General features: G+C 40.1%; 3 protein-coding genes across 3 annotated transcripts; all 3 read right to left on the minus strand.

The window, feature by feature from the left end:
• Positions 1 to 5,445: 5,445 nt before the first annotated feature.
• Positions 5,446 to 11,094, minus strand: LOC118422948 (decapping and exoribonuclease protein-like). The gene is made up of 6 exons (XM_035830835.1): positions 10,864 to 11,094; positions 9,490 to 9,719; positions 8,802 to 8,991; positions 6,737 to 6,866; positions 6,116 to 6,207; positions 5,446 to 5,539 (listed from the first exon to the last, which is right to left on the minus strand). The coding sequence occupies exons 1-6, from the start codon at positions 11,073 to 11,075 to the stop codon at positions 5,446 to 5,448; spliced, it is 948 nt and encodes a 315-aa protein (XP_035686728.1). The 5' UTR covers positions 11,076 to 11,094.
• Positions 11,095 to 14,371: 3,277 nt separating this feature from the next.
• On the minus strand, positions 14,372 to 18,832 carry LOC118422508. Its single transcript, XM_035830133.1, has 3 exons — positions 18,408 to 18,832; positions 17,377 to 17,550; positions 14,372 to 15,622 (listed from the first exon to the last, which is right to left on the minus strand). The coding sequence occupies exons 1-3, from the start codon at positions 18,610 to 18,612 to the stop codon at positions 15,063 to 15,065; spliced, it is 939 nt and encodes a 312-aa protein (XP_035686026.1). The 5' UTR covers positions 18,613 to 18,832; the 3' UTR covers positions 14,372 to 15,062.
• A 1,242-nt stretch (positions 18,833 to 20,074) lies between these two features.
• On the minus strand, positions 20,075 to 23,099 carry LOC118422949 (gigasin-6-like). Its single transcript, XM_035830836.1, has 3 exons — positions 22,279 to 23,099; positions 21,249 to 21,521; positions 20,075 to 20,372 (listed from the first exon to the last, which is right to left on the minus strand). Exons 1-3 carry the CDS (start codon positions 22,776 to 22,778, stop codon positions 20,075 to 20,077), a joined length of 1,071 nt encoding a protein of 356 aa, XP_035686729.1. The 5' UTR covers positions 22,779 to 23,099.
• Between the last annotated feature and the right edge of the window lie 2,552 nt (positions 23,100 to 25,651).

A 25,651-nucleotide genomic window follows, 5' to 3' on the forward strand; every position in this document is an offset into this window, starting at 1 on the left:
CTGATGAGGTCACAAGGAATTGCTGATACCCCCCTCACATGTATACCGAAAATCGATCGGACGACGAGTCTGCCAGCTCTAAATTACGAGAAGGCATGACCCTGATGCCGACAAAGAAATGGCAGAGTTCCCCCTTCCCGTCAGAGTCATGCCTCCTCGTAATTTAGCTACATATGAGGGGGGTATTAAGAAGACGAAGACGAACAAACGTTTAGCGAAAAAATGTGCCAAGACCTGCACATTTTCAAACAAGTACATGGTTATACTTAGGGCTGGGTACCGGTACAGTAAATTCAGGTCCAGGTCCGGTTCAGGTCCAAAGGATCAGGTCCAGGTTTGGACCTGAACCTGGACCTGATTCAGTATGACTCATACCAATGGTCCACTTCACTACAAAGAAATCTGTTTGGTGTAGTATTAGATTGACACTGGCGTTTTAAAATCCTACAACGCTAACTGCACCTGTACGATTGGCTGTAAAACTTGGTAGAAATTACTATAAACTCTACTCTACTTCACTCTTGTTATTTTCTTCCACCTGCAAGCGCCAAAACGTGTGAATGCCTGATAAAATAATCTGTTAATTTTCTAATCGGTCCAACATCCGGTCCACCTGATTTTTTCAGGTCCGGTTTTTCTGGACCGGTCCAATAAGAAAAACCGGTTTTGTACCGGTACGCTGTACCGATACCCAGCCCTAGTTATACTGATGAAACCGGTCAGACAACCCTATAGTTACAGCACGTAATTTGCAGACCGCCACCGCCTACGGGTTTGTTTGGGTGACGTCATACACAGTGTAAGAACAAAACAAAGGGGGGAGGCTTAGAATAGTGTGTTAGCACTGAATAGGCTACCCAGGTGTTTCAAAATAAACAAACAAACAAACAAACAAACAAATAGTCACATTGCAAATACCATGGCGCGATGTGGTAGCATATTGGTGGACTATACATTCGTTCGTTCCCGTTGCCTACATAAATAAATGAATGCAAATACACTAACCTCTCATATCTATGGCATATAACGACCTCAAGCTATGACGACGCATTACTTGCCCCTAGCTGTTACTTTTATCATCTTTAATACATTTCAAAATATGGCCCATATAGCTTCCTTTGTCTATCCAGTCCACGAACTTTTCAGGAAACCCCTCGTTAACATAAAAATGGATCTTCTAAAGGTCGCCCTTTAGTACTAAAGGCTTCGCACATCGCTGAAGAACCCTTTTAGTTAAGGTTACTTATAGGGAATCTTGAATGCCCACTTCTTTTTGTTGTCTGTAGTTTTGAAACGGCGCCCGAAAGGTAATTGCGCCGAATGTAAACTTTCTTCATATCTGTATACTAAATGTAAGACCGGAAACACTTACAGGGTATCGTTTACAGTTTGGGCACAAAGTATTAAAGTGCAAACAATTCATGCTGCGAAATGCCAGTGTGTCGGCTGGACTGAAAAAAAGCAACATTTTTCATAGTTTCGATCAGGCTCTTTGAATAGGAATGAGATCATTGGGTTTCGGTATCGATACCTGTATGTACATGTAACAGAGTTTCAATAGTCTTCATAAACCAGCAGCTTTGTTACAGAAACTGTTGTATTTGAGCCTTGTCGGTGGTAGGTTCAGACGAAGCCTGTTTGAAAAATCTAAGACATTAAAATCGCACGACGGTTTGTGACGGATGTGACCGCGCGGTTACTAGTCTCAGAGAGGTCGTCAGGACAGTTTCGAAGGACCACCGGAACTGCCTTGTTTGCAACGAAACCTATTGTTGTGCCCACACATGGATCACCTGGGGCCCAAACTGTGGCTGTGGTTGTATCTCCCCTCGTCCCGCGCCCGGTTCATAACAAGAATGGGACTTCCTTATCCAGGCCGTTTCTGTATACGTCTGCTGTCTTGTCTATCTTTTACGCCCCCAACCCCTCCCAGTCAATTACGTAGTTGTTTCTGACAATGTGGTTCGTAACTGCAGATTTCTTTTCTTCTTTTGAGATCTCGTATTATATTTGACGGTGTTCATGTTGTTAGTTTCGTTAATGTGGTCTTCAAATCTAGTCCCAAACAGACAGAGAAGACAACAGGCATATCCGGACAGACCGATCGCGATTTCTTCCAGTCTCAACCATACTCTCCTGTATAGAGACAAGAGCAGGAATGAATCAATGAATGGATTGAAGTAGGATGAAGTGAGTCAACAACGACTTACGCCAATATTTTTCATTTACCGGTTTTAGAGTCACTGATTCCTCATTCTGAAAGATAATGATATGAACAACATATGTATCACTCACTCATTCACGGCCCATAACCACAGTGATCGTAGGGGCTCCACGACATCCATCAGCGGCGATACATGTATATGTATACATATGTATACAACTCTTTATCAAGCAGACAAAGGAATTGTCTATAATATTTGATATATATTTAGGAAAAATAGTCATAAAACTGGGAAAATATTCTAGAACTTCAGTGCCATAAATTGTTGGACTTTTGTGTTGTGTATAATTGTGCATAATGAGGGAGGAGTCTGTGTGTGTATTCATTTTGGTCAGCACCAGTGATAGGTCGCTTGCTTGTGTGTTACCTAAAATGTGGACGTGTGCTCGGTCCTAATTTTGAACCTAAGAGACCCGATAGCCATTATTCAAAATCATCAATGGCAATCCTTCACAAATCTGGTAAAAGAAGCAACATTGTAAAGAGCCAAAAACGTCCCTTGGCAATCCTCACTAGAACCGCACTGATACGCCATCAAGTGTTGCTCATGAAAATTTTCGTTCACATGGCAAAAGCGGTAGCTTTCAGAACGTCCGTGTATAGCTACCCCGCCGGTTGACGTTATTGTCTGCCTTTCCGGTACAACTTTTTGTCATGGGTGTTATCAATGATATAAAAGTACAAGTTACAGATACTGGGAAAAGCTCTAATCTAGCATCCTTCGTAGACTTCTAGCAACTCTGGCTTTTGCGGTAGTGCTAATTCACAATTTTCAACACGATCTAAAGTTCTCTAATGCCGACGGAGGGAGATCGCTGGCGTCTAGTTGCTAGTTGGTGGCTAGTTTGCATTTTGCAACTTAAGCGTTTTTAGCTTTAAAAAAATCAATTTCAGGTGGTGCATTGGCATTCCTTGATTCCGGTTTCCGCAGGTAGCTGGTGAATGCTAACATGCCGCAGTCCAGTGAGATACCCCCATTAAATGCAGGACTTTGTATTGGACGTAACATGTGTTTAAACATTCTTGGATGTTTGAATAAGTCGATAGTCTACGATATAGCTATCTGGAAGGTTAGGTATTCAAGATAAAGTTAAAGTTGCCCATGCATCTGTAACAGATGCTTAGGGGACACCCATCTCCATTTCTGTAGCCCTTTGGCCACACATTTGTAATTGTGCACGCCACTTCAGAAGGGGGCTGGTCCGCTGGTAGTGATGTGTGTTTAAGTCCCACGTTCCTTCTCATAAGTGTTAAGTGCTAAGCAGAGAAAGCAGCATGTATGATTTTAAAACTACAATGGAAGCCGCTTAATTGCACACTCAATTTGCCAACGAATTCCGTGCAATTATCCGGCGTGTGCGATAATGCGGAGTTGGTCATTTGGACCGCATCACCACGGGCGGAGGGGCCGAGAGGTGGTATGGGAGGTAGTACAACGCACAGCTTATTTAGTGTTATAGTAGTGCTGTACCTGTTGTGCTCCGGATGTCATATACATGTCTTCACGAAACATCGTACTGCAATGCACTTGAAATCGAAACTAAAAGTAAGTTACTGTATACGTTATGTAGCTTCCTGATCACGAAACTAAAGCACTGTCGAAGGCGAGTGTTATGTCCGTCTGTAGGCCCCGAGTCGCTGTGTTGTTTCCGCGACTGGCTGTCAAGAACATAAGTATTTCCCCGCGACCCTAATTACGTAATTAGACAATGAACAGATAGAGAACAGTTTTTAGTGAGTATGTCACAGCAAGTTGTCTGCCAAATCGTAATGCGGGCTTTGACGACCTTTAGCGGGCGGGCATCTCTTCATGGTGCCGACCCAACAATATCGCTTTCTTTTGATCCCAATAACAATTTCATACATGTTGTCAGTATAGCGACTTCACAAAGGCCGTTTTCGGCTTATCTATACCCTGTCTGACGATTTTTAGCACGCATTTTCAGGCAATTTGTTGACGATGTTTGACAAATTTTCGTGCAATTATCCGGCGTTGGTGATTTTTCATCGTGCAGATAAGCGAAGTCACTAACAATGTAGTGGATGGGAGACGGTTTGGGATTCGGGGATTCCGTGCAATTACCCGAAGTGTGCGTTTATCCGAGGTGCAATTAACTGGCTTCCACTGTATTTGGTATGACTCGGTTGGGGATCGAACTCACGACCTAACGACTGCAAGACGAACTATTCCACCGGTTTTTGATTCATATACTTAGTAATACGAAAAATACATCTGAAAACAATGCCATTCGTATTTCAATATGTAATACCGTCGCATATCTCCGTACTAATAAATTTGACATATTGCTTCAGTTTAAAAATGTTTCTTTATGAACGTTCATAATCTGTTGCATGTTTAATGAAAGTTATAGTAAGGAAATATAATTGTCATGGCGACAGTTGCCACCAACATAGAAAAGCTCAGACCATGGAAATATTAAACTGGATTTTATTGTTCATAAGCTTTTGTCCTGCCAGTTCTGTAGCATCAGAAATCTTAACATGTGATTTGAATTAAGCCAACTACGCTGCTCAGTAGTTTACTACATCTATTACATACTTAATTAGTTTTTTTATTTGCATCATTTCTATTACTTGTGTTACTGCTATTATGATATTCGATTAATTCTGTTTACTTAATATGTAACGTATGATTGCACTTTTATGACCATTATTAGAAATGCTTGTTATTTATTTCATTCCTGATTACTTCTATTCTGAGAACATATTTTATCGGCAATTATTTCTTATTACTTCTAGAGCTATTACTTAACATTACTTCTGAATGCATCTCCTCCCTGTTATCACAATTAATTTTTGATTACTTCCATTACTTATAGTTTTTTGCTATTTCTTTTTGATTACCACTCATATTTTCGATTACTTTTGATTACTTTGTTGACTTCTCATTACTTTATCTTTTCATTTGTTTACGTTCGATAACTTTAAATTTTAACTTATATCGTTTCATGTACTTTTTGTTGCTATTGATTACCTGTAATACTTCTGATAAAGGGTGATTCTGCAGGTATCAAGCACAATATAACAAAATGACAGAGCAAATTATAAAACACATCTATTTGTCATCACAATATTATGCCAATGCAAAGCCCCTAATGTTTTACATGAATTAATAACATTGGTCAAAATTGAAGAGATATCATATTCTAAAATGAAGTTAAACATCTTGATGACATCAACAATAAAGTAATACATGTGTGTCATTGCTCGTCGTCAGCAGTCAGAACAGTCAGAAAGGGGCGTGCCTTGGGTTCTTTATATGGCTTCTGTCCATGTTGATACAGGTAGACAATGCTGTATGACACAATGAAAGTTACATATAAGTTATATATTGTACAAACTGGAACATGGCTGATAATGTTTGTGAAATGATGTTATTGAAATTAGAGTACACGTATGTTAAAAACAGTATTAAAAAACAGAAGGCGCTGATTTATCACCTGTTTAAAAAGTACGGGGGCCATCAATAGGTTTTGTAGCTCAGCAAAAAATATTGCAGAATTTAAATTTCGGGGCAACTTTTAAAGCCTTTTAAAATCATTTTCATCATTACTTTGGAGAAGACACAAACTAAATTCCCCCAGAGAGAAGAAAAACAGCATAGACAATTGAGCAGTGACATGAGGTGTGCGAGTCAACTTGCTCTGTTCAAAAGTCAGATTTTGACCCGCCATTTGACGTGTGCACCTTATTTAATGGCGAGGCCCAGCTTATTGATCACCACTCGTATGTACACAGCAAAATTAATTGAATTTGTCTCTCTATCTGGTTGACAATGTATAAATGGGTGGTCTAGGGTTAATTGACGTCAATAATTGTCAGGGCAAGACCTATAGATAGTTTTGTATGAATGGGTGACTTTCGTGTTACCTTGCATTGTCTTCCTTCACATAGTCCTTTACTTCAGACAGAAATTTGTCACATCTGTCTGCATACGACTTCCAGTCACTATCGTACTCTGCCTGTATGGTGACAATAACGGGGAGGGTTGGATGAAAGTAAGCATAGTCAGATAATTAAATGAATGGGTGAACCAACGACTTGGATTCAGAATTTAACAGTTTTTCTTTCCCGATTGGAATCACTGATAACTCATTCTCATAGATATCATAAACAACACATGATGAAATTATGAACAAAGAGTTTTGCTTTTGTGCGGTTTCAGCATTCCTTTCAATCCCCAAAGGGCTTCGTAATTCCTATTCTTAAAGCAGCCAGGCAATGAAGACGTGCTACCACTGTGACTTTCTTAGCAGTTTGAGGGTAAATTGGTCCCCATAACTACATAATGACCCCCATAACTATATATACTGTATCGGTCGAACTGCATAAACTAATAAAAATCTTAAACTTATAGATGTCCTACAAAGGCTAAACAGGAAGGGACAGGTCAGCAAAATGACGCTTTTGTTTTTGACCTGCAAATTTATAGATAAGATAATCAAATAAAATGAAAGAAAATAGATTAAAAAGAGAGAAAACGTGACTAACCTTTCCGTCGGTTATTTTCCTTGTTTGGGACTCTGTGACCACGCCCTTGGCCTTGTCGTCACGACGGATACCAAAAACTATTTCGTCCACTCCCGCCAGGTATGACTGCACCCAGCAGTTCTTAAACTTCCTAACAAAAACAACGACAACAGCATAAAATGGGATGTGTAGGACTTGGTTAATTAATTGTTGATGCTTAATTACTTGTTGATGGCGTGGGGGGAGGGGGTCTTTACAAGTTGAAGAGGATTATCTTAAGCTTCTAGATCCTTCTAGACCCAGGGCACAGAACCATAAAATTCTATCTCCTATCAGGATGTCAATGGCTTAATTGAATCCTCACATCCTCCCAACATCAGAAATAGATTAGACTCAGCAGGAGATCTCTACTAGTACTCTCCACCCGTTACAAGAACAATGGCTTGGTATTACAGCAGACGACAGGAAGAGATTTGCATATTAATTGACATCAAGATTTCAAAATTCCTGTCCAGAAATGTTTAAGAAAAACACCCAGATAGTTGCTGCAAGCATAAAAACCAATGCAGTACAGTTCAGGTATTCACAGTTTGTTTTCACACAAGAGCTCGGGAGTAACTACTTATATTTTGCAACTTGTAACTGTCTTCCCCACAGCCCAACTAGCTTTGATACTTAGTAATATGGCTTATGGTGATATAGTTGGTAGTCCAAAAGAGACCAGTGTAGACTGGGTCTCCGTAGGACTGTACAACAAGTTGTATCTGGATCAAATCAGTGTCTGAGACACACTTCCAGGCAGACCATGGCCAGTCATGCCTTATAATTTTTGCAAGCTGACTTGTAAAGCTCTATCTGCTGAATTGTATGTAGCCATTCTTTAATTCCTTATCTGTTCAAGACTACTGGCTTATGTGCATTTTAAAACTGTTTTGAAGAGTAACTCCAATACTCTATATTACAACATTGTTCTTTAACCCTACCTAGACCGGGGGGGGGGGCTAAAAGTGCCCGCGCCAACTTTGACGTCCTATAACTGCCGAACGACGTATGCTAGGACTACGAAACTTGGTGTCTTTTCCTAAAATATTGTTGGCAACAATTCTGCGAAAAAAAATTTAGTTTGTGATTTTTCCTGTTGCCATGGCAACGGGTTTCTGACAGGCATATTTTACCAAATTTACTAATTTCAGTTTGAATTATGGAATTTAATGGTTTTATTCCTAGACCAAACTTATTTATCTATATCATTAACATCCTGTGTAATTTTAAGTTACATTTCTAATTAAAAATTGATAATTTATGCTAATTTGATGACGTCATGGGTCAAAATCCAAGATGGCGGACAATGACATTTTCAACGATAAATACATGTTATTTTTACTCAAATACCGTCAAAATATTTTATTTTCTTACGAAACACAATCACTTGAACCTTTTTAGTCCACTTCTATTGTGTTTTGAGGTTATATGTGGGAAAAATCGTATTTTAGAAAATTCAAGCTTGTCGATCCAAGATGGCGGACAAATGACGTCATTTTCTGACGTCATATAGGCGTCAGTGTCGTCGTCATTGGCAAGAAAAGACTTGGCAGACTTAGGCACCAAGAATATAACCTTTGTAGTCATCGTTTTGTTTAATACCTGTAAGTATAGCGGAGATTTCATATTTAGATGATTTAGCCCAAAATATGACATTATGACGTCATAATTACGTCATAATACGTCATAACGATACAAAAATTACAGAAAGTATAAAACTTCACTAGTACATCATCCCCTCCAAATTTGGTGATCGTAACCCAAGCCGTTTTGAAATTACGAAGGGGGGGTCAAAAGAGCCCCCCCCCCGTCCCAGGAATCCCCAAAAAGCCCGGTCTAGATAGGGTTAACGTTCAATACCAGCTAGCGCTTAATTCAATGGTTGATTCTGCACAAACCGACATTTTCCTTCCTCCGAACACCGTAGGTACAAAATTATGTAACACATATGATAACTTTATTCCATCTAAATTTTTTATTTTTTATTTGTTGCGAATTTTTTTTTGTGCGGGGTTTTTCGTTTATGTCAGTAAAAGACACTTACGTGTTAACTTCTTGATCGACATCCTTCTTTTGCGGGATCGCGAATGTTTTGAACTCCACGTAGCTCCCTGTCTCCCCTATCGCGTCCACCTCAGCAGAGAACAGGAGGGAGTGGGATTTCAGCTTGTATTTCACCACGGTGTAAAACCCTTCATTCAGGTCTACGGTGTTCGGTTCTCCCTCCGGGCTGTCTAATAGAAGACAATAGGAATTGTTATCGTTATTTTCCTGACACGTCTAGCTTTATCAAGGACTATCACAAGTGATAGTCCTTGACCAACAATTCCATCCGTGCCGAAATGGGGTAGAATGGACGCCGAGTAATTCTGCAGTAGCTGTAAAAGCTTGGTTTCCACAATCTTCAACCAGTTGAATCCCGGCTTTAAGTAATCGTCATCAATCGGCAGTTTTAAACAGTCACTGACCCAGTGTCATTATCAATTTTAGTTTAGTTTTCATCTATTTATATTTTGGTACTTTACAATGTTATTCATATGCTTTGTACAGTGGGCTCCTTTAACAGTCAGTCTGTGCTTGACTGAAAGGACCACCCAGTCGGTTCCCAATATGAATTAATGAATGAATAAGACAAACAATGCGCATATCTAACTTTCGTTTTCTGAAATGTATATATTTTTGTTTCTAAATACATTGTTATTCTTCCATCCGTTTATGTAGTGTGCAATCACCTGCGCATCCTGTCATGTACTGCTCGAACTTGTGACCCCAGTAGAGCTTCCTTTTGTCCCCTTTCTGCTTCTCCGCGCTTGGCTGCTTCCCGGTCTTCTGCTCGTGTACTGCAGTAGTACTGATGTACCAGATACCATTGAACTTCGTCACCGCCAACTTCCACCACTGCCCGCGCATGACCTTGGTGAGGATAGCTCTCCTGGTCACGAATTCCACACCGGCCAAAACGCTGAAACATTTCAATGACATGTTAGCTTCTAAAAAAATTACTTCTACACAAAATATTGTTTACTTGTGTTATGAATCATTCCGGAGATGAAAGTGTACCTTACTTTTAATCAATTTTGCCTATTAATCAGTTTGTTATGTCTGTATTGCTTACCTAGTAAACAGGTTTGTATTGAAAAGTACGTATACAAGCAGCATATCCAGACAGATGTATTTGACTCTCACTGGGAAGGACTCTTACTCTTTTCCATAATCGTGGGCGATTCTTTAACGTGCTCGATGTGTGGTAGCCTCTACCAGGCTCCGCGGATCGGTGGTCTAATTGTAGAAATTGGACAAATAGAGTCAATAGCCTGGTAGAGGTTAGATGTGTGGCGCCACCTACGCCTAAGACACCTGACCTACATTTAATGTCCTATCCGAGGGAGGTCCGTATGCTAATTTATGGTTCTCATTTTCACTCTAATGAAGTGACGTAATGTCATGTTAAGTGCTTTTTCCAACGATACAACGTCGCCCTGACCATATCGGTGGGCTTGAACTTTGAAATTAGATTCTGCGCCTTTGAACTTTGATCTGAACACCCCACCGATGTGCTATACAACGCCATCTTGATGAAACTCTAAAGCAAAAACTTGTCAATGGACACACTGTCACTCAACAAAAATCCATGTGAAAGAAAAACGTCAGTCATTTTAAGCACGACTTTGGTAGAAGCAAACGGTCGTCAAGAATATACACCTGCGGACTCGTCATACGGCACGTTGTAGCATTAGGATGTTATAACTAAAAAGCCAACTTCGTGACATACCTCAGAACCCAAAATGTTGGATGTTCAGTTTTGGTACCACGCAGAGCTAACAGGCAAATGGTATCCTAAGTACCCTACGCCACAATTTCTTAGGGTTAGTCAACCGGTACAGATTTTAGACCATTTTTGGCACTATTCAAATCTTACCCAGTGTTCGGTGCACGTCGGATCCATGTTGTTTAACGAATGCAATACCCTTGTACTTACCCAGATTACGTTTTGGCTATGGGTGTTTACCTAAGATTGCAATGACTGATCCGCCCTTAATGCATTATCTTTCTTTAGAAAACCTCTAAAGGTTGATGCCGCATAACAATGACGATCCAATACTTACTTTGGGTCCTGACTTTTAATCCATTTCAAAATGTTGTCCAAATCGCCGTCGTCTTCTTCGTCTTTGTAGTCCACGAACTTTGCATCATAACCCTTGTCGAGATCAAGACGTCCGCGATCGGCCACTGGTTTGTAGGACCTCAGGTTTCGATCGTCATTAAAGAATCCATCCGAAGTCACTGAGAAAGTGCCCAATTGTTTAGGTAGCTCCATTTTTGTACCTCACGCCGGACTGGACTGGATTCAACGTGTCGTTTACACTTCGGGCTCTAAAGTAGTGCGAGCAAATCTAGGTGCAAAATATATAATTTTCTTGGCTTGACTTGAAACATATTTCATACGGAGATATTTTGTGATAGTTTTGATCAGGCTTATTGGATAGAAATACATAGTTACACGAACATAAACTATATTTTCGAGATACTCGTGCATATGTGGTACACTAATAAACAGCTTTGTTATAAAACTCTCACATTCGATCATTTTTAGCTGTTGGTTCTCTCAAAACCTGTCTGAGAATTCTACGACTTTAAAATCACACCATGGCATACGACAATGTGGACTTAAACTGCCGGCCATACTCCTTCCCCAATTTACGATACTATCTTTTACCACGCAAGATCTGCTTGGAGATTAAATGTGGCCGTGCGGTCACTGGTTTTGGGGTTGGGGGTCGTAAGTACAATTTGAAAAATACCATCAAAATTGCTTTGTTTGCAGCGAAACCTGCACGCCACACTTCGATGTGTTATAGTTCTATCTAGTTATTAAAAAGTGAGATGTGTACTTTCGATATAAGTAACTCCGTGTCGGCTGATGTGTGTGTGTGTAACAATATCTTTTAACGATAAGGTGCGCAGGTTGTTTTTGTCTATCCCTCGTGACACAAAATCAATAATAGCTTATCATTGGAATTTGAGAAAATGTTGTGTAAACCATTTTTATTACTTTTAAGTTTCATCTGTGACCATAATATATTGGCTTAGCGGTTAGATCGTTGTCCTGCTACTTGCTTAAGAGCGTTGGTGCGACCCCATTTTGATCGTGTGGAGCCCATACACTAACAAAGGCATATACAGGCCCGCCTTCGAGTGACCCTTAAGTTAATACCAGTGATTTAACAGCGTTGCACAAATACTCAACGACCTTTCTACCCGAAAGGAGGAATAACGCCCACCTCACTATCAGTTATAAACAATACCCTAACGGACAGTTTACTGAAAGGGTGGCAGCCAGGTGAGTAAAGTACAAATTCCAACCTGCCAACACCCGCGCACTGAAACATAAAATACTCTGTACTCTTTCCTCCCCCGTACAATCCCCTCAGTGGAACGCGCAATCTGGCTCTGTTCATAGTCCGAATGTGGGGCCCGGCCGGCAGGTTTGGCAAATAAAAAGTCAAATTTGTAACAACACCTCCATCTTCATGGAGGTAAAAAGACAACACAAATGACAACACAAAACTTTCTAATAAAGTCTCCAACGTATTAAACAGTTTTTCACAGCGCAAAGTTTGAATATTTATTGATATAAATAATAAATCTTCGTTTCCTAAAAAAGGCGGGCCGGGTGCCCGGGTGGGAAATATGACCCTAGCATTAGCCAGTACCCCTACTTTGCCTCTAATGGACCCCGGGGTCATATTGTTTGTTTGTTTTTGTTGTTAATTTGGGATCACTCAAGAAGAAGAACTCACACAGCTTTGGTGCACCATTGTAGCATGTTTTGCAAATTTATGAAAAGAGCCGTGAAATTATTTGTGAAAAATGATATCACAGCCATTTCAGCCAGTACACATGCACAACTCCAATGTGACGTCTGCCCTATTGTTACAGTGCAAAATATGCGAACCCCCACTGCTTCCAGGTTTGCGTTCGTAACGAAATAGTCTAGTAAAAAAAGTGTACTTAGGAACGGGCAGAGTGAAAGGGCGCCTTCAACGTATATATGATTAATTCAAGACTCGCTCCTTCGTTTCCGTTGCCTTTTTCAATGAAAACAATAAAGACTTCTGGGCAGCGGTGGTGGTTCGCGTCTCAGAAGAAAAAGAGCAGCATCCGACAACAGTCACAAACGAATTTCCATTCTCAATTTTTTGCAATGATTTGTGAGCATATGCAGCAAATTTCACTCCCTCTCCCTCTCCATGCTATAAAAGACCGTTCCATTGCAGAAATAAATCATCCAAAATTCTACCCATAGATGAACTACTCAAAAATCATCTTGCAAAGTAAATGGAATGGCCAAATTTGCCCCCCTCCCGTCTCCCATTGCAATAACGAACTCTTACAAAATGTACCCTTCCAAGTAACTGCACTGTAAGAAAAAAATTCATGTTCGGGCATATACAAAATGATTCTAAACTAGTGCATCTCGCAAATACAAAAGTTAAATATGCTCAAGGCACCCAGGAGTCAAATCCCAAGTCATGAACACGTACACTTCACTTAAATATTATAAAAGATCCCACAATAGACATGTGTCGACCTAGGTGTGACATTTTACGCGATACTAAATTTTAGCGAGCTCCAGTCAACCTATAAATTCGGCCAGCGTGCCCTTGAGTATGGTCGGCGGGTAATCAGTATACCCTTAAATTGTGGTAGCTAGTACCATTTTCGAAAAAAAAAGACCAATCAAGTCTTTGTTTTAGGTCCTTACAATTTGTCAATATTGATAAATGTTTGAAATTAAAGAGCAAAGAGCCTTGTGTTCATTAAACGAGTGGAACTCGATTTATTTTGTTGATTTATCTAAACAACAATAAAAAATACAGAGAGTGCTTACTTACTGATATGAATGTTACGGAATACATAATTTTACGTAAGTGATATGATGTACTAAGAAGAAACATAAATTTTATAAAGTACAGCGAATACAGTGCCGTTGGTAGGACATTTAAAAACACCAAGTCTAATGACTGTGTGATGTTGCAAAATTGACTCACTTTGCTGCAGACGATACTTTTATGACTGTCATATTACGCAAATTACAATCAAAAGGTAGGCCGACAAGCTTTATACACGCTGTGTACGTTGATCAAAGAACGAAAAGAAATGTTTTTCGTTTGGCGAATGTTGAAAATTGTAAAAGAAAGTCGATAAACACAACAAAGCCCTCTATAAATACCTTCTCTGGCAAAAATTACTGATAGAATAGATATAAATGTGTATCGATATGGAGTGATCTTTCCCACTCCATTACAATTTCTATCTAATCTTTTCTATCGTTAAAAAGGGCACTATGACTAGTTTGATAAAAATCCACAAGACAATAATATACTTTCTAGTTTCTTTTACTTAATGCATACTATTAACTTTAATATTTGATTTTTTTCTCTATTGCAATATTCATCATATACTATTCTACTTAATCATTTCTTCTTAATTCATACGATTAATCACTTGATTATCATTATTATATTGATAAGTTATCTAATGTATACATTTTATTATGAATAAGGACTAAGTATATAAGTTAAGCGTGTCTTTCTCTTCCTCCTGCTCTTGTTTTTATCCATCGCTTTTGTGTTTTGTACAATGTAATATTTTTTGGTGTGCGAATCAATAAAGATACAAATTGACAAACAAAAGTACAAAATATTTCGTAAGGCTTGCAAGTAAGATACACGCAGTAAATGCTCAAGCTAAGCAGGTATACCATAATATTTGAGTATGGCATATGTTCTAGATATACATGCAATTCTAATTTATTTCGATCAACTGAATGAAGTTGAGCATTTATTAGCTTTTTTCAATAACCCATTTTAAGTGACCTTGGTGTTCAACAACATGCGGCCACGGGTCATTTTGTGGCAAATGTACCTTCCCATTTCTGCATTTAATCTGCGACAAATGATTCGTATATCTTTGATAGCATAATGAATATTGTTATTTGGTATATACGAAAAGCATTTATTGTGTCTAAACCTTACCAGTTATGTGGTATAAACAAATAGTAACAAGGTTACGATAGCAAAAAAATGTATTAGTTTAGTAATTCTATGTGGGCCGCCATTTTGTTTACCATAATGCTAAGTGAGTGATGTATGATGGAAAGCAGTGATGGGAATTTTACAGGTTTGCGACCTGAAATCAAAATTTTATGAAAGTGATGTTGTGATTTTGTTTGTACATGGTTTTCTATGAAATGTATATTATTATTACCCGCATTTCGCTCAAAAGGATTACGTGTCACAGACTAAATGAATTTGAAGGCAAAAACTATAAACGCAACCCCAAGCTGCAGATCATAGGGCCACATATCATAGACAGTAGCTTCAGCACCAGAGACAGTACATCCCCCAGCTGTTGGTAGCTCGTCTACATCCGTAAGTTTCAGGCCTCTTTCAAACACAACGGAAGGCTCTGCAGAGGTGACTGGTATCACCAGACGGTTAATGGCGCCCCCTTGCGTTTCCTCAAAATAAGCAGCAACGGGCGCCAATAGCCTTATGGGCCCATTGAGCAGTACCCTGTTGCCAGAAGTTGTCGCTAGTGGAAGGATTATCCCATGGCCAATCAGACCATGTTTAAAACGTAAAGTTCCATCTGTTGAGTTGAGCCGAATGGTAAGGTTACCGAATATGGGGTTACCGAACGTGCCCTCGTAGTCTCGTTTGTCTCGTGGGAAGTCGAGAGAATATGCGGAAGGCATGGTGTCATCAGTGTCGTCAGCGTTGTATGTAACCGAGGAGCTGGATGTAACCCAGGGTTGTGGGAAGCTACAGGCGGTGGTAGTGTTCAGCCATGGCTCCAAACCTGCAAATGCATACTTTATTAGATAATCTTGTTTTTGTTGTTTCTGTTCTTGTTTATTGTTTATTTCTTTGTTAGACATGGTCTCAAGGTGATATTGTAAAGTGCATGATACTTTGCTACTACAGCAGTTGTAAAATGTTCATTTACAATTATTCCAAGGATTGTGGTCATATATAGAATTATGGAGGAAGTCTATGAGTGAATGATGCCCAGGTAAATCAGAATCATAAACAAGCAAACAAGAGCTTCTGAAAAAAGCTAGTCTTTCGCTTACTTATATTGTGTAGGTAAAATTGTTTGGCATAGTTTGGTCAAGCGTGGGTGCCAAGTCTGCAACGTTGGCAGCTCTGGCACAGTTTGGTCAAGTGCTAGGTTATATAACTGTTTAGTAAGGTAGTGGTTCTCACAGAGTATATTTTACTAGAACTGTATAATAACACAACTGCATGAATGATGTTAACTTTATTCGGATTGTTTCGCTGTTAAGAACGGCTCTGTTACAGTACAACAGGGTTTTATGAAAGTGCACTGTAGTAATCAAATTTATCAGTAGATGTGTCCTGAATTTCTGCAAGAACAAACAAAGTATTGTCACCATAAACAACTGAACATAAAATATTAACATGGCATATACAGTAATGGAAATATTTTTTTTAATGGCAAGATCATGTGAAAGGTAGATATTTTAAACTAAAACAGGTCCGTGGTATGTTTAATGGAACGTTTCGTTTCTTTTAGTAACGCAATTATGCTTTTACTTGACGGAGTCGTGACGTCACGCGTCAGACTCACTCCGTCGAGCTCGGTCAGAATCTTCCCTTTCGAAATTATAAATTAAATGTGGGTAATTCTATTTTTAACGCATCCGAGGGCTACTATTTTGCTGAAAGAAGTTTGTTACACGAAAATAGCCTGAAATTTCTTAGAGTAAGAAATTTCCGAATACGCCCCCCTCCCACACCATGTCAGATGCGGCGCACGCATCTTACACAATTCTAGATTTTGTAGCGGTGATTTTCCATAAAACAAAGTAAATGACATGTCAAACTGTTCTCTACAAGGTCTGTTTTATTATAACCAAACAGCGAACATGTTAGTTTATAAATTGTATACAATCTTACGAAGAAATCCTCACCGTTCACATCCGTCTCTGCAAATTCCTGCTTATAAGCCATACAGAAACCAAGCAGCACATTCATGGTAGGCCGATACGTATGTCATAACGTTACATACCGTCGAATCTGCAGGGTAGAATATCTCGCTAGCACGATATGGCATGGACCGCAAACCAAGCAGCACATTCATGGTAGGCCGATACGTATGTCATAACGTTACATACCGTCGAATCTGCAGGGTAGAATATCTCGCTAGCACGGTATGGCATGGTCGACCCGGACGGACGGACGGACGGACAGACGGACAGAAATCTAATATCGGTCTGATTGCCTTTCGCCGCGGAAGCGCGGCGAAAGACAAAAAAAACTTAAGATAGAAACAATCGAAAAATGAATGAGATTGTACTTCTACATTCCGTTTTTGGCGACGCCTCAAAGACAAGCCCATCAGTATACCGATTGGCAGGAATTTCTTTCTAGGGGAATAACTCGCGAACGGATTGACAAATTGACATGGTTTTCGGTATGACAATTTTATTTCATTGTCAGACTTCTTCTTGTTGTTTTTGCCGCGTCGATGCCACCTTGTATACTAAAGCAGGTTGCATGCGTTAACGTTGTAAAAGGCAATGGACTTACCGAGTAACATGTCTGCAACACGATAGTGTAGGGTGCTGTGGACGTCCATGTAAACGCTCAGTGGAAACTCTGGGCCATTCAAAACGGTGAACACACCCCCTGATTGGTCCGGAAATAACGACATCAGAGACGTAAAGCCCGCGGAAAGTCCAAAATAATACACCCTTCTGTACCCTGAAATAAAGATAAGATTAGATTAACTTCATGAGAAAGGATTCTTGTTGTTAATACCTCCGCCAATGCGTTTTGCTTTCGTTTTGCCATGGCGAACTGATTGTAGATGTATGTGTACTTAATGCAGTTATAAACATATAATCAAATCAGTATGGCCATAAATCATATAAATCAAAGCAAAGATCAGGAAGATTGCACTTGGAAAATGCACAATATAAAAAAGTAATTCTTGTGCAGCATTTCCAACACTATCATGAAAATCAACAGAAAAGTAAGGTAATCGGAGAATGCAGACTAACCCCCTTACACCTACTACATATGTACTTTGCCATTCCTGTAGTTCCAAAATTAAGACAAATGTAGCATCAAAACGATTTATATATTAAGTAAGTGACAACCGAACATTGTGTATATTGGGGAAACGATACGTAAAGTGCACTTGGGGCGAAGTGATAGAATTTGATAGAAGTGATAGAAATGTGTCTATCAGTAGCATAAAAAGAATCATTCTCAATTGATGTAAAGCATTATACTTTTTCATGTAGCTAGTGGTGACTGTGCACTGTGGCTTCGCAACAGTATGCCGTGTTACCCCTATTCCTCTAAATCTCGGTAGATGTTTTGGTTTCTTTTACTTAAATGTTTGGCGGCTTATGCCTGAATCACACTCTTAAACTGGCCCACTGTCTTTGCTTCACCATTGAAACAATGAATGCAATGCAATGCATGATATCCAAGCTTGGGCCAACCCTAGATTTGAAATCCGGCCCATATATCTAATAGGCTACGCAGCGGAGTTACCACTTGTGCCACGGGGACATAACAAATTCTAAAACGTAACATGCATTAATTTTTACCTCTGTAATCAGCAACTTCCAGACCGAGTGCTTCTCCGATGTTTCTTGCTCCAACCGGGTACTGTGGCCGGTAGAGTTCCTTGTTTGGCTCGTACGGCTTGAAGAACTGTACCGTGTGTAACTCTCTGAATAGATCATCAGGCACCATGGTCCGTCCGTCCGGTCCCTTCCCTCCGTTCAGGTGGAGCTGCATGTACCGCGCCATGTCCACCGCGTTAGACGCCACACCTCCAAGGGGAGCGTGCAGCTTCAGGATTCTGAGGGTTTAAATAAATTAACATCAATACTAGCTATAGAAAGGCAACATATTCGAAAAAATTCAGGATTTTGTCCTCCCATTCATTTGCCAATCAGGGGAAATCAGACTGGTGCGCATGGCAGAAGAAAAGTGGACCCTGCGAAAAGAACTCTGCAACAGACCTGAGTCAGCTTACAGATGTGCCCTATGTGGCAGAGACTGTCATTCTCGTAAAGGACTGTTTAAATTAGCCACAGTCCACGCTGTAGGGATGATATCAATAAGGATTTTACTATGGTCAATATTGACCGAAGGAGGCCATATATGATCACAAGTTTTGCTATCATAAACCTGTAATTACATAGCATGGGTACTTTACGGAAAGTAGCCCGTTCCGGCGTTCATTATATACTATATACAGTCGCTTCTAGCTCCAACATCCATTATACACTATACAACTGTTACATAGCTTCTCTGCTGTTGAAGATAGCATAGACGAACACATAGGAGCTAACTACTATCCGGACTGTACCCAGGCTATTGGTTACAAGTAATGCTATCACAAACCTTTATTTACGGAAATGAATACAGGTTTTCATACCACAAACCTATAACTGTTCATATTTACTGTAACAGCTTATATTCATATTTCCTGAAACAGCTAATACTCTGTGCTTATTTGAACAGCTAATACATGCACGCTGCAATTCTAAGCTCTACTTGTGTGATGGCATAATTTGAAGATTAATAAAGAAGAAGAGGAAATCATCAACAAAAACAATGTTTTCTCTTCGTGAAAAATAACAAAGACTTAGTTACAAATTTAGCATTAACAAGCGGTGAGCTATCAAAGACGTAAGAATTTGATATCTCCTCAGGCGGTAAGAGCCCATTGACTGGGTAAACGAGAATTCTGAGACGTCATACATCTATGGAATATTTAGAGCTTTTGTAATTTTCTCGTTTCATCTTTTTGATTGACTATGCAAATTATTAGCATAATCTTTTTAAATTAACGGCATTCTCTTCCAAAATCAAATACATTTATATTGCATTCCGAAAACAAACTGTCAGACAGACACACGCACACATACGAACACACTATCAGACAGACACACGCACACACACGAGCACACAGACATAAAGTTGGTAATGAAAATGCATTGCCATTGTCAATGTCAATGTCAATGTTTTATTTTTTAAGGTGCTCGCGGGCAAACACACATTCTCAAGAATTTTGACCTTATTACACACGTCATGCTTACCATAGTCACACAAAACACATAATAACAATAGCTGCATACGAACAACGACTTGTAGATTCCAGTTAACATGTGCATAGCATACATATAGATTAAAATCACCTTATTGGAAAACGGTACCGAGTTACAAGCAGTACAGGTAATGGCTAAAACAAGTGTTGATGGCACTACTGTGTAACCTTCTTGTTGTATAGACGGATGGCGCTATGGAGGAATGACTTACTGAATCTCTTAGTACGGGCTTTTGGTAAACTGATTGTCCTAGAGTTTCTAAGTGTGAGTCCCGTGGCCCCTGTTCTTGTGGGTGGAACCATGTCATGCAGGGGGTGGTCTTCCTTGAGCATGCGTTCAACCAGCTGTACCGCTGCCTCCTCTCGTCTGACTTTCAGTGTGGGCAAGTCGGGCACACTGAGCACTGCGTCTTCCTCCGGGGGTGATGATGCGCAGGGCCCGGCGCTGTACCCTCTAGATGGCCATGGCAACGGAGTTGTGGTTTATATATACTGAATTATACATTCGCTGTTGTTGGTGTGTTTTAGTATTCGCCTTTCCTCTTGCTCTGTTTACAGCCTTTCAAGTGCTAACAAGATCCTAACTAGGTACTTGATGGATGGGCTGTAGAACCTCCCATTTATCCAGCAACTTTGATCTCTTCCAAACATCTTGGAATGCCTGTCCCGACTCCTTTGACGTTAAAGACAATAGGGCTCTGTCCTACCTTTCTGCCTCTCTCCAACAAACACTGTCACTTCTTTTTAACATTTTTGGTCACATCCTGCTTCTGAACATGCCATGGTGACGGAGTTATGGTTTATATGTATTAAATTGAACATTTGCCTGGCTGTATTCATAAAGGAAGTTATCCAGATGTTTTCTACTAATCTTCCCCTGGCACTCTCCTAGACACTCGGGTGCTTGGGTATTCCCTTTGGGGAACGGAAGAATGCAGACTAGCATGATGCAGCTACGCACGCGCTGACTACAAATTCCTCACATGCCAGTCCAATTCTGGGAATCCCTTACAAACTGTAGCACACTATACTTTCAAGCGTCGCCACTGAGGCGTCGCCAAAAAAAGACACACACACACATACACACCACAAACGCACACACACACAGTGACACACATTAAAACAGACACGCAAACACCATAAGCACACACGCATACACACAGACCCCCCTCCCACACACACACACACACACACATGCACTCACACAGTTGAACAAACTGGACACTACATACGTAGAAAAAAAGAAAATAGTCCATTCTTTTAACTGAGTGTTAAGGGATGGTCACTTGGACACTGGTATAAACATATAAAAACAAATCAAAGCACAAACCTGAAGGCTTCTCGATCGAGGGTGAGGGAAGATCCATTCTTGTTGTAGGTCAGGTAGCACTGGGCAGAATTCGAGAAGTCACCTTCCTCAAGCGCATCCGCGAGAAACGTGGTGTCATTCATACCCAGAGGGAGGAGGATCCTTTCCCGTAACAGCTGTTCGAATGGTTTCCCGGCAAGCCTTTCGGCGACGTGCCCCGCCAGGGTGTAGAGGAAGTTGTTGTAGGAGAAAACCGTGCGGAAGGGATGGACCTGGGAGAAGTGGCGAACCCTCCTGACGGTAACAAAAAAACGCAACCAAGTCTCAAACAAGATCAATCCCTGTAGGTTTAATGAAAGTCGCTAGGGGGCGCGAATCCTACACAACTTCTTTCAGACTGTCTGCTACCGTAAGCTCATCGCCATAGCTCTCTACAAAGATCAAACTTTCTTACGGACAAAACTGTTGGAATTTTCAAAAAAAAGTATATGAAACTAGTCTTGCATGCAAATTACCTCTGTAAATTTAGTGGCGTTTACAAGTTATGAAAGGGACCAAAGGCTTGGTCTAGAAATACCATGTAATTTAGACATCGGGATAAACATACCTAAACTACATTATTTTTCTTGACAAAGACACACATCATGATAGATGATAATAGGTCTTCATATATAATATGTATCATAACAAATGACCCATGGTGCACTTCAAGTTGCGTTTCGCGTATTCGACAAATTTGAAACTTTTTCAAGCTGTCATTAGGGATTTATGACAATTTTGCCACAGGGTTTTTCTAAGCACTTAATGAATGCCCTCGACAGTCTTAAATAAACAGAGTAGTGGTTTAGCTTCAGGTATGAAATTAATTCATGCATTTCCTTAACGTCCAAATCCCAGAGTCTTACAAGTTGAATTTTTTACGTCTTTGTTGATTTTTTCTAACAGCGATATCGGTTCAATGGAATATGGAAATGTTGAATGTCGGTGGTATGAGCAATTTTATTTGCTTTTACTTACTCGCTGAGACCTAAATAGAAATCATAACAAGTACCTTGCGAACTCCGCCCTGTCTATGTCCATCCCGTACTGTAACAACTGTAACGAAAACCTCTGCAGTCCGGTCCTGTGGGAAAGAACGTCGCGCAGAGTTGTCTTCTTCGTCAGAAATTCGTCTTGAAAACTGAAATCGCGCCCCAGTATGTCGACTAACGGCGTGTCCCATGTGACGTCATCTCTCTCAGCGAGAACGCTCGCCAAGAGAGTCGCCGTGAAGGATTTGGAAATGGACCCGAGGCCGAAGATAGTCTTGTTGTCGACCGGGAGACCCTGGTTCAAGTCCCGCTTGCCGTACCCCTTAGAAAAGACCACGTCTCCGTTTTTAACGACTGAAATGGACAGGCCAACGGTTGGTTTACTCTCGCAAGCCATGAGGGATTGTATAAAACTGTCCAAGTCGGCAAGGTCTTGTTCTAACATTTCTGTAACGGTCGGGGAAAAGACTACCAGAAGCATGGAAGAGAATAGGAACACAAGCTGACGGTTCGCCATCATTTCTATAGTGGCACGACTACTGCACCCTGTGTGACAACTCCTATTAACTAAGACAGAGAGAGGCTAGCTTAGTTCCCACTCCCTGAGACTTGTGGATTTAAATCTGTCTTTAAAAATAACACGTCATTCTTCTGGAAACAACAACCTTGTGTAACAGCACCATTATAATGATAGTTGAATCCTAAAGATAGCAATGTGTAACCCATCTCTTTTCTCGAGATTACCTAAAATCCATTGAAATTTCAGGTATTCTTCGGACTGGGAAAATGTGTACACAGGGCCATGTTAATTTGATTATATGGGTGACAACCGCGCGCGCATAGATCCAACCACCCACAACATATTCGATTATACTCTTAGATCGTCAAAAGCAGCTGTATACTGTCAGGATCAGGACACATATCATGAATCAAAAAAGGAAAAAAAAATCGGAAAACGTTTCCTTTCGTCATAGGAGGACGATTCAAATTCCAAAGTTCACGGAGAATAAGACAAAGAACAAAAATGACAAATTTTCATTATTCTATAAAGCATACTTGTGTGTTAAGTTCTTTGTTAAACCTTCCTGACCACTAAGATTATATGAGAAAAGGCAACATTTTGTTTGCCAGGCTATCTTTATTTTGCAAGCTCTCGTCCCATCCAGAGTATAGAATTTTTATAGTTAAAACAACATGGCCTAATTGGGGGCTAACCGTGTTAAGTTTTCCCTCCCCAACACTGAGCTTAGTTTTTTCCTCTCCAATTGTTATTCTTAGTTTGATAAATGCCTTGGGGGAGTTTTACCTACTAGTAGCATGGCAAAAGAAAGGCACCTAAGAACTCTTCTTTCCACTCCACTCAGGTGTAAATAAGCACTTATACGTTTGCAGCCTCGGATAGGGCTATTAGCAGAGATCCTTTGTCTGATTAGACACGCATTAACCCTATTCAGATGGCTTTTGAGGCCTGCGCCAACTTTATTAATGTCCTATAAAGCCAGAACGGCTTATGCTAGATCCATCAAATTTAGAGAGTTTTTGTATAATATTGTTGGCAACAATTTCATGAAGTTTGACAAATTTTCCATTTTTTGTGTTGCCATGGCAACCGTTTGTTGACAGGCAGTTTTGCCCAGAAATCGCTAATTTCGGTTCTAACAATGTATTTTTTCGCGTTTATTTGATATATTACTGCTATTTTGTTACATAAATAAAATCTCACGTTAATTAGAGTATCTTTGGTACTTATATACAAACTGTATGCATAAATTATGAGAATACCCTTTTTTCATGGGTCCGGCCAATACAATCAAGTTGATGACGTCATAATTACGTCCGTTCCCTCCATTCGTCCCCAACTTTGAACACATGTACATGGACTGGTATCCAGAGACCCAGAGGGATCCACGGCCGTGGGTTTCTCCGGAGTTCGCTCAGAGGTATCCAGACTGGCGATACTATGAGCACATGCGTTACTAACTGGTCACCCTTGAAGGTATGATGAAAAGCGTTTTAATAACAACTATGGAATATTGAGATGGATAACAGTAAGACATGAGTAGTCAGATACATCCGTTATCAAAGTTAATGTAGAGGTTGATCAAACTATTACTTGCAAGGAAACATACTAATATTGTCGTAAAGGTAGGGATAAAATACTGAATTGTTTATAAGATATGTCCAATGATTTATTGAACATAGGATTTTGGAATGTGCACGGTTTAGGTAAAAAAAACTTGAAGTAGATAATTCTAGAAGTAGTTTAGAAAAACTAGATCTCTTTGCCCTTATTGAAACTTGGAGTAACGAATCATCAGAAGTTGACTTTCCTAATTTTTATCATTTCTCATCGCTTAGACAGAAACAACAAAAGGCCAGAAGAAACTCAGGAGGTATAATATTTTACTTTAGACAAGAAATAGATAAGTACATCAAAAGAGAACGGTGCACTTCTGATTGCAATGACTTGCTCTGGGTTCGCATATAAAAAAATCTCTTAGGTTTATCCAACGATGCTTTTCTATGTATAGTTTATATAAGTCCCATCTATTCGACAGTTCACAAAAGGGCGGAAGACTCTATCTTTGATGTTTTAAAGCAAGATTTAGCACTATCTTTCCTGCGCTGTGATTGGCGATGCCATATTAGGCGAAGACCCAATCCCATATAAGGAGAAGATAGACTATTCACTATGCAGTTTGACGGACTCATCCGCAAAGCCTGGAATCCGTCGAAGACGTCAACATGGGATAGAAGGAGTGGGACAAGGGAAAAGAGGTAGGCACAAAGGAGCGCAGTTTTCTTTTTCGCCCACCCACCCACCCACCCTTCGGTATGGGGAATGTTATATGTATCACATCTTCGCGCGACTCCAGGCACCACCCCATAGCTTCATATGGATGAGTCAATCACTGCGCAGAAAGAATAGGTAACTGTTTTCTTCCAAAGGTTACGTCATTATGGGGGGGGGACTTTAACAGCAGGCTAGGTTCCTTAACAGACTTAAACGGAGATGACCCCTTAGATTCACATCTCAAGCCCGAATTGCTTAGTAATATCAACATTCCTAGAAAATTTTCAGATAAAAATCCTGCAAATGCTGTCGGCAGAAGCCTTATAGATTTGTGCTAGATTAAGAATCAGTGATCATCCCCTACAAATTGAAGCGGGAAGATACAACCAGACTACTCCGAATAATAGACTCTGTACACTTTGTAACTCAAACCGTATAGAAGTCCATTTTATATTAGAGTGTTCTTTATACAATGACATGCGCAACTCTTTCATCAGTGCTATCAATGTAGATACACGATATAAAGTTTTGTATATATAATGACAACCACAGACAACTTTGTACAACACAAACTCTGTGAGTTCGTATACACATGTTTT

Source organism: Branchiostoma floridae, chromosome 9, assembly GCF_000003815.2.
Source record: "Branchiostoma floridae strain S238N-H82 chromosome 9, Bfl_VNyyK, whole genome shotgun sequence".
NCBI classification, from domain to species: domain Eukaryota; kingdom Metazoa; phylum Chordata; class Leptocardii; order Amphioxiformes; family Branchiostomatidae; genus Branchiostoma; species Branchiostoma floridae.

What these genes read in the sequence shown, in the direction of transcription:
- LOC118422948 (XM_035830835.1), bottom strand. Translation starts at nt 11,075, where the DNA reads ATGGAGCTACCTAAACAATTGGGCACTTTCTCAGTGACTTCGGATGGA. An exon ending in GTCGATCAAGAAGTTAACAC is followed by an intron (nt 6,867 to 8,801) that starts GTAAGTGTCTTT and finishes TGTTTTTGTTAG; the next exon opens with GAAGTTTAAGAACTGCTGGG. An exon ending in GGAAAATAACCGACGGAAAG is followed by an intron (nt 6,208 to 6,736) that starts GTTAGTCACGTT and finishes GTCACCATACAG; the next exon opens with GCAGAGTACGATAGTGACTG.
- LOC118422508 (XM_035830133.1), bottom strand. Translation starts at nt 18,612, where the DNA reads ATGGCGCGGTACATGCAGCTCCACCTGAACGGAGGGAAGGGACCGGAC. An exon ending in GGAAGTTGCTGATTACAGAG is followed by an intron (nt 17,551 to 18,407) that starts GTAAAAATTAAT and finishes TCTTTATTTCAG; the next exon opens with GGTACAGAAGGGTGTATTAT. An exon ending in TGTTGCAGACATGTTACTCG is followed by an intron (nt 15,623 to 17,376) that starts GTAAGTCCATTG and finishes ATGCATTTGCAG; the next exon opens with GTTTGGAGCCATGGCTGAAC.
- LOC118422949 (XM_035830836.1), bottom strand. Translation starts at nt 22,778, where the DNA reads ATGATGGCGAACCGTCAGCTTGTGTTCCTATTCTCTTCCATGCTTCTG. An exon ending in GACAGGGCGGAGTTCGCAAG is followed by an intron (nt 21,522 to 22,278) that starts GTACTTGTTATG and finishes TGTTACCGTCAG; the next exon opens with GAGGGTTCGCCACTTCTCCC. An exon ending in CTCGATCGAGAAGCCTTCAG is followed by an intron (nt 20,373 to 21,248) that starts GTTTGTGCTTTG and finishes ATGGCCATCTAG; the next exon opens with AGGGTACAGCGCCGGGCCCT.